This window comes from Pongo abelii, chromosome 19 (assembly GCF_028885655.2).
Source record: "Pongo abelii isolate AG06213 chromosome 19, NHGRI_mPonAbe1-v2.0_pri, whole genome shotgun sequence".
Lineage (NCBI taxonomy): Eukaryota > Metazoa > Chordata > Mammalia > Primates > Hominidae > Pongo > Pongo abelii.
The window spans coordinates 72,205,397-72,217,922 of record NC_072004.2 but is presented as its reverse complement, the minus strand read 5'-3'; the positions used below and the strand labels follow the sequence as shown (position 1 = coordinate 72,217,922).

General features: G+C 50.3%; 1 protein-coding gene across 4 annotated transcripts in view; it reads right to left on the bottom strand.

Moving 5' to 3' along the window:
- The window catches only part of ODAD4 (outer dynein arm docking complex subunit 4), a 42,082-nt gene that overhangs the window by 24,756 nt on the left and 4,800 nt on the right, over positions 1-12,526 (bottom strand). For 3 of the 4 annotated variants that reach the window (XM_024235086.3, XM_024235087.3, XM_063718824.1), the window contains exons 3-7: positions 12,214-12,364; positions 11,429-11,490; positions 11,036-11,201; positions 9,183-9,407; positions 8,792-8,999 (exon numbers count right to left, since the gene is read on the bottom strand). In XM_024235086.3, coding sequence (XP_024090854.2) covers positions 8,792-8,999; positions 9,183-9,407; positions 11,036-11,201; positions 11,429-11,490; positions 12,214-12,364 — 812 coding nt within the window. Of the gene's footprint in view, positions 1-8,791; positions 9,000-9,182; positions 9,408-11,035; positions 11,202-11,428; positions 11,491-12,213; positions 12,493-12,526 lie in introns of all 4 variants that reach the window. The other variant, XM_054546408.2, reaches the window with a different exon arrangement.

Sequence of the window (12,526 nt, the reverse complement as noted above, 5' to 3'; positions counted from 1 at the left end):
CAGGGATGCCTGCTTTGGCTGCTCACCCACATTGCAGCCCAGGGCTGCTCCCCACCCCCCTTCTCCATGTCTCTACTTTTCTCTTTAAACTTACATCCTTCACTGTGGGCAACCTTCCACCCTCCATTCCCGCATCTTCTCCCTTAGCCTTTGTTCTTAAAAACTTAAAACCTCTTCAACTCTCGCCTGACCTAAAACCTAAGCATCTTATTTTCTTCTGCAACACCACTTGGCCCCAATACAAACTCTATAATGGTTCTAAATAGCCAGAAAACGGCACTTTTGATTTCTCCATTTTACAAGATCTGGATGATTTTTGTCGAAAAATGGACAAATGGTCTGAGGTGCCCAATATCCAGGCATTCTTTTACACATCGGTCCCTCCCTAGTCTCTGTTCTCAATGCAACTCATCCCAAATCCTCCTTCTTTCCCTCCCGCCTGTCCCTTCAGTCCCAACCCCAAGCGTTGCTGAGTCTTTTGAATCTTCCTTTTCTACAGACCCACCTGACCTCTCCTCCCCAGGCTGCTCCTCGCCAGGCCGAGCCAGGTCCCAATTCTTCCTCAACCTCTGCTCCCCAACCCTATAATCCTTTTATCACCTCTCCTCACACCTGGTCCAGCTTACAGTTTTGTTCCACGACTAAGCCTCCCCGACCTGCCCAACAATTTCCTCATAAAAAGGTGGCTGGAGCTAAAGGCATAGTCAAGGTTAATGCTCCTTTTTCTTTATCCAACCTCTCCAAAATCAGTTAGCGTTTGGGCTCTTTTTCATCAGTATAAAAACCCAGCCCAGTTCATGGCCCGCTTAGCAGCAACCCTTAGACGCTTTACCACCCTAGACCCAGAGGGGCCAGAAGGCCGCCTTATTCTTAATATGCATTTTATCACCCAGTCAGCTCCTGACATTAGAAAAAAGCTTCAAAAATTGGAATCTGGCCCTCAAACCCCACAGCAGGAATTAATCAACCTCGCCTTCAAGGTGTACAATAATAGAGAGGAGGTAGCCAGACAGCAATGCATTTCTGAGTTATAGCTATTTGCCTCCACTGTAAGACAACCCACAACCACGTCTCCAGCATACAAGAACTTCAGAACATCCAAGCCACAGCTCCCAGGGGCTCCTTCAAAACATCCTGGTGGACCTTGCTTCAAATGCCAAAAGCCTGGCCAATGGGCCTCAGAATGCCCGCAGCCTGGGATTCCTCCTAAGCCATGCCCTGTCTGTGCGGGCCCCCACTGGAGGTCAGACTGTCCGACTCACATCGCCGCCGCTCCTAAAGCCCCTGGAGCCCAAACCCAACATTCCTTGGCCAACTCCTTCCCAGATCTCCTTGGCTTAGCAGCTGAAGACTGATGCTGCCTGATTGCCTCGGAAGCCCCCTGGACCGTCACGGATGCCAAGCTTCAGGTAACTTACAGTGGAGGGTAAGTCTATCCCCTTCTTAATCAATACGGAGGCTACCCACTCCACATTACCTTTTCAAGGGCCTGTTTCCTTTGCCTCCATAACTGTTGTGGGTATTGACGGCCAGGCTTCTAGACCCTTTAAAACTCCCCAGCCCTGATGCCAACTTGGACAACATTCTTTTATGCACTCCTTTTTAGTTATCCCCACCTGCCCAGCTCCCCTATTAGGTCGAGACTTTTTTTTTTTTTTTTTTTGAGACGGAGTCTTGCTCTGTCGCCCAGGCTGGAGTGCAGTAGCGTGATCTCGGCTCACTGCAAGCTCTGCTTCCCAGGTTCACGCCATTCTCCTGCCTCAGCCTCCTGAGTAGCTGGGACTACAGGTGCCTGCCACCACGCCCGGCTAATTTTTTTTTGTATTTTTAGTAGAGACGGGGTTTCACCGTGTTAGCCAGGATGGTCTTGATCTCCTGACCTTGTGATCCGCCTGCCTCGGCCTCCCAAAGTGCTGGGATTACAGGCGTGAGCCACCGCATCTGGCCAGGTCGAGACATTTTAACTAAATTATCTGCTTCCCTGACTATTCCTAGGCTACAACCACACCTCATTGCCGCCCTTTTCCCCAGTTCAAAGCCTCCTTCACATCCTCCCCTTGTATCCCCCACCTTAATCCACAAGTATAGGACACCTCTACTCCCTCCTTGGCAACCGATCATGCACCCCTTACCATCCCATTAAAACCTAATCACCCTTACCCCACTCAACGCCAATATCCCATCCCACAGCACGCTTTAAAAGGATTAAAGCCTGTTATCACTTGCCTGTTACGGCATGCCCTTTTAAAGCCTGTAAACCCTCCTTACAATTCCCCCGTTTTACCTGTCCAAAAACCAGACAAGCCTTACAGGTTAGTTCAGGATCTGTGCTTTATCAACCAAATTGTCTTGCCTATCCACCCCGTGGTGCCAAACCCATATACTCTCCTATCCTCAATACCTCCCTCCACAACCCATTATTCTATTCTAGATAAACCTAGCTGACCCCATAGATCCTAAATCCTTTCCTCACTCCTCTTTCCGTTCCTTGAAGACAGCTTTAGAGACTGCTCCCACACTAGCTCTCCCTGACTCATCCCAACCCTTTTCATTACACACAGCCGAAGTCCAGGGCTGTGCAGTCGGAATTCTTACACAAGGACTGGGACCGCGCCCTGTAGCCTTTTTATCTAAACAACTTGACCTTACTGTTTTAGCCTAGCCCTCATGTCTGCGTGTGGCGGCTGCCGCTGCCTTAATACTTTTAGAGGCCCTCAAAATCACAAACTCTGCTCAACTCACTCTCTACAGTTCTCGTAACTTCCAAAATCTATGTTCTTCCTCATACCTGACGCATATACTTTCTGCCCCCCTCCACTAACTCTCAACAAGCTGAACTCATTGCCTTAACTCGAGCCCTCACTCTTGCGAAGGGACTACGCATCAATATTTATGCCGACTTTAAATATGCCTTCCATATCCTGCACCACCATGCTGTTATATGAGCAGAAAGAAATTTCCTCACTACACAAGAGTCCTACATCATTAATGCCTCCTTAATAAAAACTCTTCTCAAAGCCGCTTGACTTCCAAAGGAAGCTGGAGTCACACACTGCAAGGGCCACCAAAAGGCATCAGATCCCATCACTCAGGGCAACGCTTATGCTGATAAGGTAGCTAAAGCAGCAGCTAGCATTCCAACTTCTGTCCCTCATGGCCAGTTTTTCTCCTTCTCATCGGTTACTCCCACCTACTCTCCCACTGAAACTTCCACCTATCAGTCTCTTCCCACACAAGGCAAATGGTTCTTGGACCAAGGAAAATATCTCCTTCTAGCCTCACAGGCCCATTCTACTCCATTGTCATTTCATAACCTCTTCCATATAGGTTACAAGCCGCTAGCCCGCCTCTTAGAACCTCTCATTTCCTTTCCATCATGGAAATCTATCCTTAAGGAAATCACTTCTCAGTATTCCATCTGCTATTCTACTACTCCTCAGGGATTGTTCAGGCCCCCTCCCTTCCCTACACATCAAGCTTGGGGATTTGCCCCTGCCCAGGACCGGCAAATTGACTTTACTCACATGCCTCGAGTCAGGAAACTAAAATACCTCTTGGTCTGGGTAGACACTTTCACTGGATGGGTAGAAGCCTTTCCCACAGGGTCTGAGAAGGCCACTGTGGTCATTTCTTCCCTTTTGTCAGATATAGTTCCTCGGTTTGGCCTTCCCACCTCTATACAGTCCAATAACGGACCGGCCTTTATTAGTCAAATCACCCAAGCAGCTTCTCAGGCTCTTGGTATTCAGTGGAACCTTCATACCCCTTACCATCCGCAATCTTCAGGAAAGGTAAAATGGACTAATGGTCTTTTCCCAAAAACTCGCCAACCAAGCAAGTAATTACGCTGAACCTCCTTGGGCACTCTCTAATTGGATGTCCTGGGTCCTCCCAATTCTTAGTCCTTTAATACCTATTTTTCTCTTTCTTTTATTCGGACCTTGTGTCTTCTGTTTAGTTTTTCAATTAATACAAAACCGTATCTAGGCCATCACCAATCATTCTATACGACAAATGTTTCTTCTAACAACCCCACAATATCACCCCTTACCACAAAATCTTCCTTCAGCTTAATCTCTCCCACTCTAGGTTCCCACGCCACCCCTAATCCCACTCGAAGCAGCCTGAGAAACATCGTCCATTATCTCTCCATACCACTCCCCCAAAATTTTTGCTGCCCCAACACTTCAACACTATTTTATGTTATTTTTCTTATTAATATAAGAAGACAGGAATGTTAGGCCTCTGAGCCCAAGCTAAGCCATCATATTCCCTGTGACCTGCACGTATCTATCCAGATGGCCTGAAGTAACTGAAGAATCACAAAAGAAGTGAAAATAGCCTTAACTGATGACATTCCACCATTGTGATTTGTTCCTGCCCCATGCTAACTGATATGATATATTCTCCCTCACCCTTAAGAAGGTACTTTGTAATATTCTCCTCCTCCCCTAAGAATGTATTTTGTACACCTATCCCAAACCTATAAGAACTAATGATAATCCCACCACCCTTTGTTGACTCTCTTTTCGGACTCAGCCCACCTGCACCCGGGTGAAATAAACAGCCTTGTTGCTCACACAAAGCCTGTTTGGTGGTCTCTTCACATGGACACGTGTGACATCCCAAAGTGCTGGGATTACAGGCATGAGCCACTGTGCCTGGCCTGTGGTTATTTTTGAGAGGAAGACACATTCTTTTTTAAAAAAATAAAAAAATAGCAAGGAACTGCTTTGGTTTTAAAAATCCTACCTATGTATGTGAGTATGTAGGTAAATACATTGAAAAGGGGCCAGAGGACACATTCCAACAAGATCATCCTGGGAAGTGGGAAGTGGGTTGCGGGGGACAACTTTCAGGTTTTGCTCTCAGTACCACCCAGTTCTGGTTCAAGCCTGCAAGCCTGACATTGTAGTACTTGTGTAAAAACAAAACATGGGCACAATGGCTCATGCCAGTAGACCCAGCTACTCAGGAGGGTGAGGCAGGAAGATTGCTTGCACCTAGGAGTTGGAGGCTGCAGTGAAATATGATTGCACCACTACACTCCAGCCTGGGCAGCAGAGCAATACCCTGTTGCTAAAAAACAAAACAAAACAAAACACACACACAAAAAAACACTGGACCTTAGTGCCTGGGGGCTGAACCGGTTTCGAGGCATGGCATCCAGGCCTCCCACTGCCTGCAGGCCCTGGTCCCTAGCCCTGCCACACCTACCTACCTGTGGTTCTCCAAGTCCTCCATCCCTGCCACATCTTTCTGCCCTGCCCAAGGTCCCCTTCTCCCTCCCCCTTGCCCCCCTTGCTGACCCTGCTGCCTTCCCTGAGGCCCCTGCCAAGCTCCCACCTGCCTGTCTCCTTGGCCCCTGGGCCACACTGTGCACCTGCTGCTGTCACAGCCCGTCGGAGTGGATCCCCTCTTCTAGAGTGGGTACTCTGTTCTGGCGAGTTGAATGAGTGAATAAGCTGTAATATGTTCATTTTTCATAACAATATGTACTAAAAATCATAATAGCAAAAATAAAGCATGTGATCAAATAATTTATAGATTATTCAGAGAAATAAATGAGTGCCGTGGGCACTGAAAAAAACACTTAGATTAGTAAGTGGCTAATTTAGCAAGTGGCTGATTAGAATGAGGGAGCTCCTGGAGCACATGGGACTCACAAGGAAGACTGGAGTAAGCCTGGGTGAGGCCCATTCGTGGATGTTAAAAACTAATAGGCCGGGCATGGTGGCTCACACCTGTAATCCTAGCACTTTGGGAGGCTGAGGTGGGTGGATCACCTGAGGTCAGGAGTTAGAGATAGCCTGGCCAACATGGTGAAGCCCCATCTCTACTAAAAACACAAAATTAGCCGGGCTGCCAATAATCCCAGCTACTTGGGAGGCTGAGGCAGAAGAATCACTTGAACCAGGGAGGCGGAGGTTGCAGGTTGCAGTGAGCTGAGATCACTCCATTGCACTCCAGCCTGGGCAAGAAGAGTGAAACTCCATCTCAGATTATTCAGTCACTTAGCACACATTCATTACATGCCCACTGTGTGGCAGATGCTGGGAATAGCACCTTTCAAAGTCCAAAGTCTAACAGGACAGACAGGCTACCTGTGGAGAGGGAGCCCAGGGGAGGGATTTGTACCCCCTGGGGCAGGAGGCAGGCTTTTCTTTTTTCTCTTTTTTTTTTTTTTTTGAGACAGAGTCTCGCTCTGTTGCCCAGTCACAATCTCGGCTCACTGCAAGCTCCGCCTCCCGGGTTCACGCCATTCTCCTGCCTCAGCCTCCCAAGTAGCTGGGAGTACAGGCGCATGCCACCACACCTGGCTAACACTATGCCTGGCTAATTTTTTTTTGTATTTTTAGTAGAGATGGGGTTTCACCGTGTTAGCCAGGATGGTCTCGATCTCCTGACCTCGTGATCCACCCACCTTGGCCTCCCAAAGTGCTGAGATTACAGGCGTGAGCCACTGCGCCAGCCTGGGAGGCAGGCTTTTCAACCTTTATTGAAATGTTGAAGAATGGGTGGTGGCAGCTTGATAAAGCAAGTGCTGGGAAAAGGGAAAGCATTCCTGGGGCTGGAGGATATGCACAGAGCTCTGCACTGGCTGGGGCCCACAATGCCTGGGGGCCTGGAGAAAGCCAGGTCAAGAGAGGCCAGGAGAAGTCAAGGGAAGAAGGGCAACCTGTGTTGAGCAGGGCATTGAAACTTCATCCCAACCACAGGAGTTGTTTTTCAGAGAAAGGCCAGCTGAGCTGTAGGAAGCCCAGGTCAGAGGAAACAGGCAAGAAGTAAGGATGGTCTGGACTGAGTTGTGGGAGGGAAACAGAGAAAGTATGGACAGGACAAGACATGGCCGGTGCTGGGCATGAACAGTGAGGGGGCCAAGCACGGTGGCTCATGCCTGTCATCCAGACCAACCTGAGCAATATGGCAAAAACAGAGAGGGGAGGGAGGTATCTGGGAAGCCTCCGGGCTTCTGGCTTGGGACTGAGTGGCCAACAGTGCTATCCTCGGGGATGGGGAACCCTCAAGAAGTAAGTTTGGGAGGAAGATAAGGGATTCCGATTTGGACATGTTAAGTTTAGGATTCCTGTGGGACATCCAGATGGAAATGTCTTAGAATCTGCTGGACACACAGGTCTGAGGCTCAGGAGAGAGGTCTGGCGAGAAGTAAAGATTCCTAACTCATTTGTGCATGGGAGATGTTTGGATCCAAGGTATCATATATATACATCATATCTAATCCCCACAGTCCCTGTGGGTTGGTATTATTATGCCTTCATTAGAGATGAGGAAACTGAGGAGAGGAGCAACTTAATCAACTCCACACAGCTTCTAAGTGGCAGAGCCAGTTAGAAAACAGTTAGGGATCGAAGACAGGTCTGTCCCTAAAGCTGTTTTTTTCTAATATGGGATGGCCAGTATGGGATATTCCTGCTCAGCACAGTGAGAGCAGGTGAGAAATGAACTGGGAATAGAAAGCATGTGGGGCTTTGATCAGTGAAGAGGAAAGGGCAGGAGGCAGGAATGTTCAGGAGCGTTTGACCCCAAGGGAAGATTGCTATAAGACGGCAAGGGTGGGGTTAGAGAGGGCCTGAGGGCCAAGCAAAGGGGCTTGACCTTTAACCTGCAGGCAGTGAGGGGCCCAGGCCCACTTGTGAGCAGGGGAGGGAGAGTTCATAGCATGTGTCTCTGGAGATTTGTGGGAGGAGCTGGAGAGAGACAGCAGAGGCAGGGGAAGCAGCAGGACTCAGGTCGGCTGAGGGCTGGGCACTGTGAGGGCAAATGGGATGATGGGAGACCAAGGAGGCTCAGACTGGTGAGATGAGTAGAAACCAGGCAGGAAGGAGTCAAGAATGACTCCAAAGGGTAGAACCAGGATGCTGAGAAAGCGATGGAACCTCTGGGTGGAAGTCAGCAAGTCTTGAGAAGAGCTCATTTCTGGAGAGCTGGTGGTACTACTATCGTGGATACCAGGCACTGTCCTAAGGTCTGCACAGGTACTTCTGCATTTCATCCTCCCTTCCGCCCTACAGGGTGCCCAGCTAACAGAGGAGGAGACCCTGAGGCCGAGGGAGCTAAAGTGACTTATCTCAGATCCCACGGCTGGGCAGCGCAAGTTCCACAGCCTAGGTCTGCCTGACTCCACAGCCCGTGCTCTTGGTCAGCACCGGTTTTACAAGACCCTGCTTGATCCATTCCCTGCCCACTTCCTTCAGCCTCCTCTTGGCCACTCTCCCTGGCAATATGCTGTGCTCTCCAGGCTTAAGTACCCTCCTGTCTCAGGGCCTTTCCATAGGCCCTGTGTGTTCCGCAATGTCATCAAGTCCTCCTGGAATGTATTTCTCAACACACTGGATCCTGTACTTTTCTTTCGTGGCACTTACAACAATTGCAATTAATTAGCTATGTCCCTTTTTGCTTGACATCTGCAGGGAAATGGCCCTTGTGTCTGGTTATTACTGTGTTCCCACACTAGCAGCATCTGGCATGTCTGGGGCTTCATGCATGCTCGTTAAGATGATGTAAGAATATAAACATCCCTAAGAGCCAGATCATTGGGTAGCTTTTTGGAATTTTGAGCCACTACCCTTTTGGTGGCAAAAAAGCTAACAGTCTAGGTGCCCCCGCCCTCAGTCCTGGGCAGGTGGTCCCCACCTCCGGGAGAATCTACCTCAGGCATGCACAGCAGAAAATGGGAGTCAAGCCACCAGCAGCCCTGGCAAGGGCCTCAGATAGCCCCAGATGTTCTCCTCTGTAGACTCACGCCAGTGGCCTCCCCTAGGGCACTCACTATTCCTTGGCGATCTCCAGGTCCTTTCTGTGGCTCTGCAGGGCTGCCTCCATCTGCCCCAGCTCAATCTGGGCATTCCCTATGCAGCTATACAAGTTTCCAACCAGTTCGTCCTTGTTGGGTACCTCTTCCTTGTTCCATTCCAGTACCTTCTTCAGCACTTTCTCAGCTTTCTGAAGACTGCCTTCAGCACTGCCACTTGTGAGCACTGAGAAAGAAAAGGGGTGCTGTGGAGGCCAGGGCAGCCTCCTCTTAGCTGACAGGGTAACTCTTCTTCCTGCAGACACCATCTGCAGGTCTGAGAGACCAGGGGCTCAGATACCTGGTTGCTCCTTCCCCACCTGACAAGGCACTGGAGGCACCTGCCCCACCCTCTGAGAACAACACCTACACATATCAATGTCCTCCAGGCTCTTGAGGATGTAATGGGCTGTCTGTGAGGGACTGCGTTTGTGGTCCCGCAGCCATTTCTTTTGCATCAGCTTCCGGTCCCGCTCCCGGGCGTAGATCGGCTTCTGCTGCCTCCAGAAGTTGCTGTGAGTATCCAGGTAGTTGATGCCCGTCATGATGAGGTCCTCCACAGTCAGGCCGCCCTTCATGGTGCCTTTGATCAGGTCTGTGGGGAAGGGGTGTGAGGAGGCGCCAAGGAGAACAGGCCTCTAAGGGATTTGCCTCCTGTTTCCTCCCGGTGGCTGCTGCAGGGCCCTCTGTGAACTTGTTCTACTTGGAGTTGTTGAAACAGAGAGGAACGTGAGTGTGCATGGTGGCAGAGTGGGTTTATCCAGGCCAGGATGCAGCCAGAGCCCCACTTTCAGGGAGTTCCATGGTATGGGCCCCTTATGGCAAGATATGAGGAGCTAGCCAGAAGGGGCAGCTGGTGGATGGCTCGCTGAGAAGCCTCGGGGCTTCCCCAGTTCAAGCTGTGTCCTCAGATAACACTGAGTCTAAATGCACGATCTGGCCCAGGCTGCCAGTGCCCAGTGATTTCCCAGGTGCCCAGTGGGCCTGTGCATGCCGGGAGCTGGAAGGGGGGTGCCCAAGTCCTGCCCACTGCCTGGCCAGAGGTTACAGCCAGAAGCAAAGCTACTAGGCCACTTGAGGTAATATTCAAGCCACCCCTTCCCTCCGCAGCAGGTCCTCTGGAGAATAGGAGGCATTCAAGCCTGTTGCTAAGGAGATGGCCAGCAGTGAAGCTGTTCCTGTGTCACGGAACAGGGAACCCTACACATGACCTTGGGAAGCCAATTCTGGAGAAGAGGCATTTGATTCACAGGTGACCCTGCTCAGGCTTATCAGCTAATGGCAATACTCCCATCCCCATGTTGATGTGGGACATTCATCTCAGGCCTCTGTCCTTCATCCTGTCACTGGCAGCAGTGTGGTGGAAAGAGCACTGGACTGGCCAGGTGTACTGGCTCACATCTGTAATCCCAGCACTTTGGGAGGCCGAGGTGGGCAGATCACTTGAGGTCAGGAGTTCGAAACCAGCCTGGCCAACACGGTGAAATCCCATCTCTACTAAAAATACAAAAAATTAGCCGGATGTGGTGGTGGGCGCCTATAGTCCTAGCTACTAGGGAGGCTGAGGCAGGAGATTCGCTTTAACTCAGGAGGTGGAGGTGGCAGTGAACCGAGTTTGCTTCACTGCACTCCAGCCTGGGTGACAGAGCAAGACTCTGTCTTTAAAAGAAAGAGCACTGGACTGGAGGTCAGAGGCCTGGATTCTGATGTTGACTCCACCATGAACTTGTTTGTCAATTTATAAAAGTTCCTTCCCAATCAGGGTCTCTATTTCCTTATCTACGAAAGGAGAACTTGGACCACATGATGTTTCAGAGCATTCTAGAACTAATATCCTCGGATTTAAGCACCTGTCCGCTGGATTCCTTTGCCCATTGTAAGGATTGAAGGCAAAGGGGATGTCCCTTCAGGGACTATGGTGGTAAAGGAGACCAAATCTCTGTTGTTCCCTCCCAGGGTACCACAGCACTTAGGAGCATTGCTCTAAAATTGGACTTCCTGGATTCGAATAAAAGCCATGTCATTGCCTACCTATATATGACCTTAGTTTCCGTTGGTCTGCGCCTCAGTTTTCTCATCTGTAAAATGAGAATGCTAATAAAACCTGTCCACAGGTACATGTCAGCTCATATTATATGACAAGTTCTGCCTTCAGCTCATGCATGAAGCAGCCACCCAGATTTCCTTTCCCCCAAGGCCCTGTGCCAACAAAGTGTCCGAAACCTTCATCCAATAGGAGCTTCTCCAAATACTCTTTGTCCACGTAGAGCTCCCCCAGAAGCTGGCGGACAGTCTTCTCACTCTTGAGCGAGCCCTTCCGTTTGGGCTCTCCCTTGGTGGGGTGTAAGAGGTGTTTCATGGGCTGAGGCTTCTGCTGGGCTTTTATATTCTGAGAAAATGGAGCAATACCCAACAGAGCTTCAGCAAGGAGCAGAGTGTACCCAGCCATGGCCCTAGGGTCTGTGATCCCAGATTCCTCCAACTCCAGGACCTTTCTGTGGGCCAAGAGTCACGGAGTATGCCTGGTCGGGTTGCAGCTAGACTCCCAAGACCCCTTCTCAGGCACACATAGCCTCTTCCCTTGGAGGGATACAACCACAGAACCAGGGCCCTTACCTCAGCCTGCTTGCTTAAGAAGGAGAGGTCCCCTTTGTTCTCCAGCTTAATGGAAGAAGGACCTGCAAGGAAAGAAGCTGGAGCTCAGGTCGGCCAGACCCCCTAGGCATGACCTATCACATATTTTTATGTAGAAATGGCTGCCTTTGGCAGGGGGATGGTGGAGGCTGTGGCAAAGCTGGCCCTAAGCCAGCCTAGCAGGCAAATGGTGCAGGCTGTTTGGTATAACTCCTAGGAGCTAATAGCCCCCGCTAGCCCAAGGCTATGGCAGCCAGATTTCCAAACAAAGGGAGGCCAAGGATGCAGGGGAAACTGTCCATTTCCAGGCCCTGCCACCAACAGAGCAAGCTCTCACTTGCTCTCACTTGCTTCCCTTCTCCCCCTGCCATAATGCTGATGGCTAAGGCCAGCCCTTGGTATGCGTCTGGTGAGGGAGGAAGCCAAGGACTATAGAAGGCTGGGCTCAGGACTGCATTATAGCTTTTGACACCAGGCTAAAGACAGGCCTACTTTGAAACAGCCCTTCTAATCTGACCTTTAGGAAAACCCAAGGCTGCAGCGCTCAGAGATCAGTGTGTGCATCAGGGAATGGTCCTCCCAGCAGACAGGTGGTGCCCGCCACCATGCCCGGCTAATCCTCAACAACACTGCAGCAGCCAAATCCAGGTGTAGGACTCCCTGTGGGCCTGGTGGTGGCTGCTCACCTGCTGTAACTTAGCCTTCCTCTAAACCTAAGGATTCCAAGGACCTTCCTGGATAAGGGCATAGGCCCTGTGGTCACTCACTTCCCACTGAGTTGTTGATGGCTTCCTGGGCTTTCTGAATGCCAACTTTGAATTCCCGATCAGGCCTCAGCTTGTAGCCTCGATGATAGAATACCAAGGCAAACTCAAAGTCTCCCATGGTGTAGAGTGTCTCAGCCTTTTGTAAAATCCCCTGGAATGGGAGGAAATCAAATCAAAGTGACCAGATAAGGCCTTATAGGACTCACATGTGGTGGAACAGAAGGGTCTTGGGTTGAAGGTCAAGGTTGGAATACAGGGGGCAGGGACTTAGGCAATGACCTACGAAGAGAAAATGGCATCAAACACTAGGCAG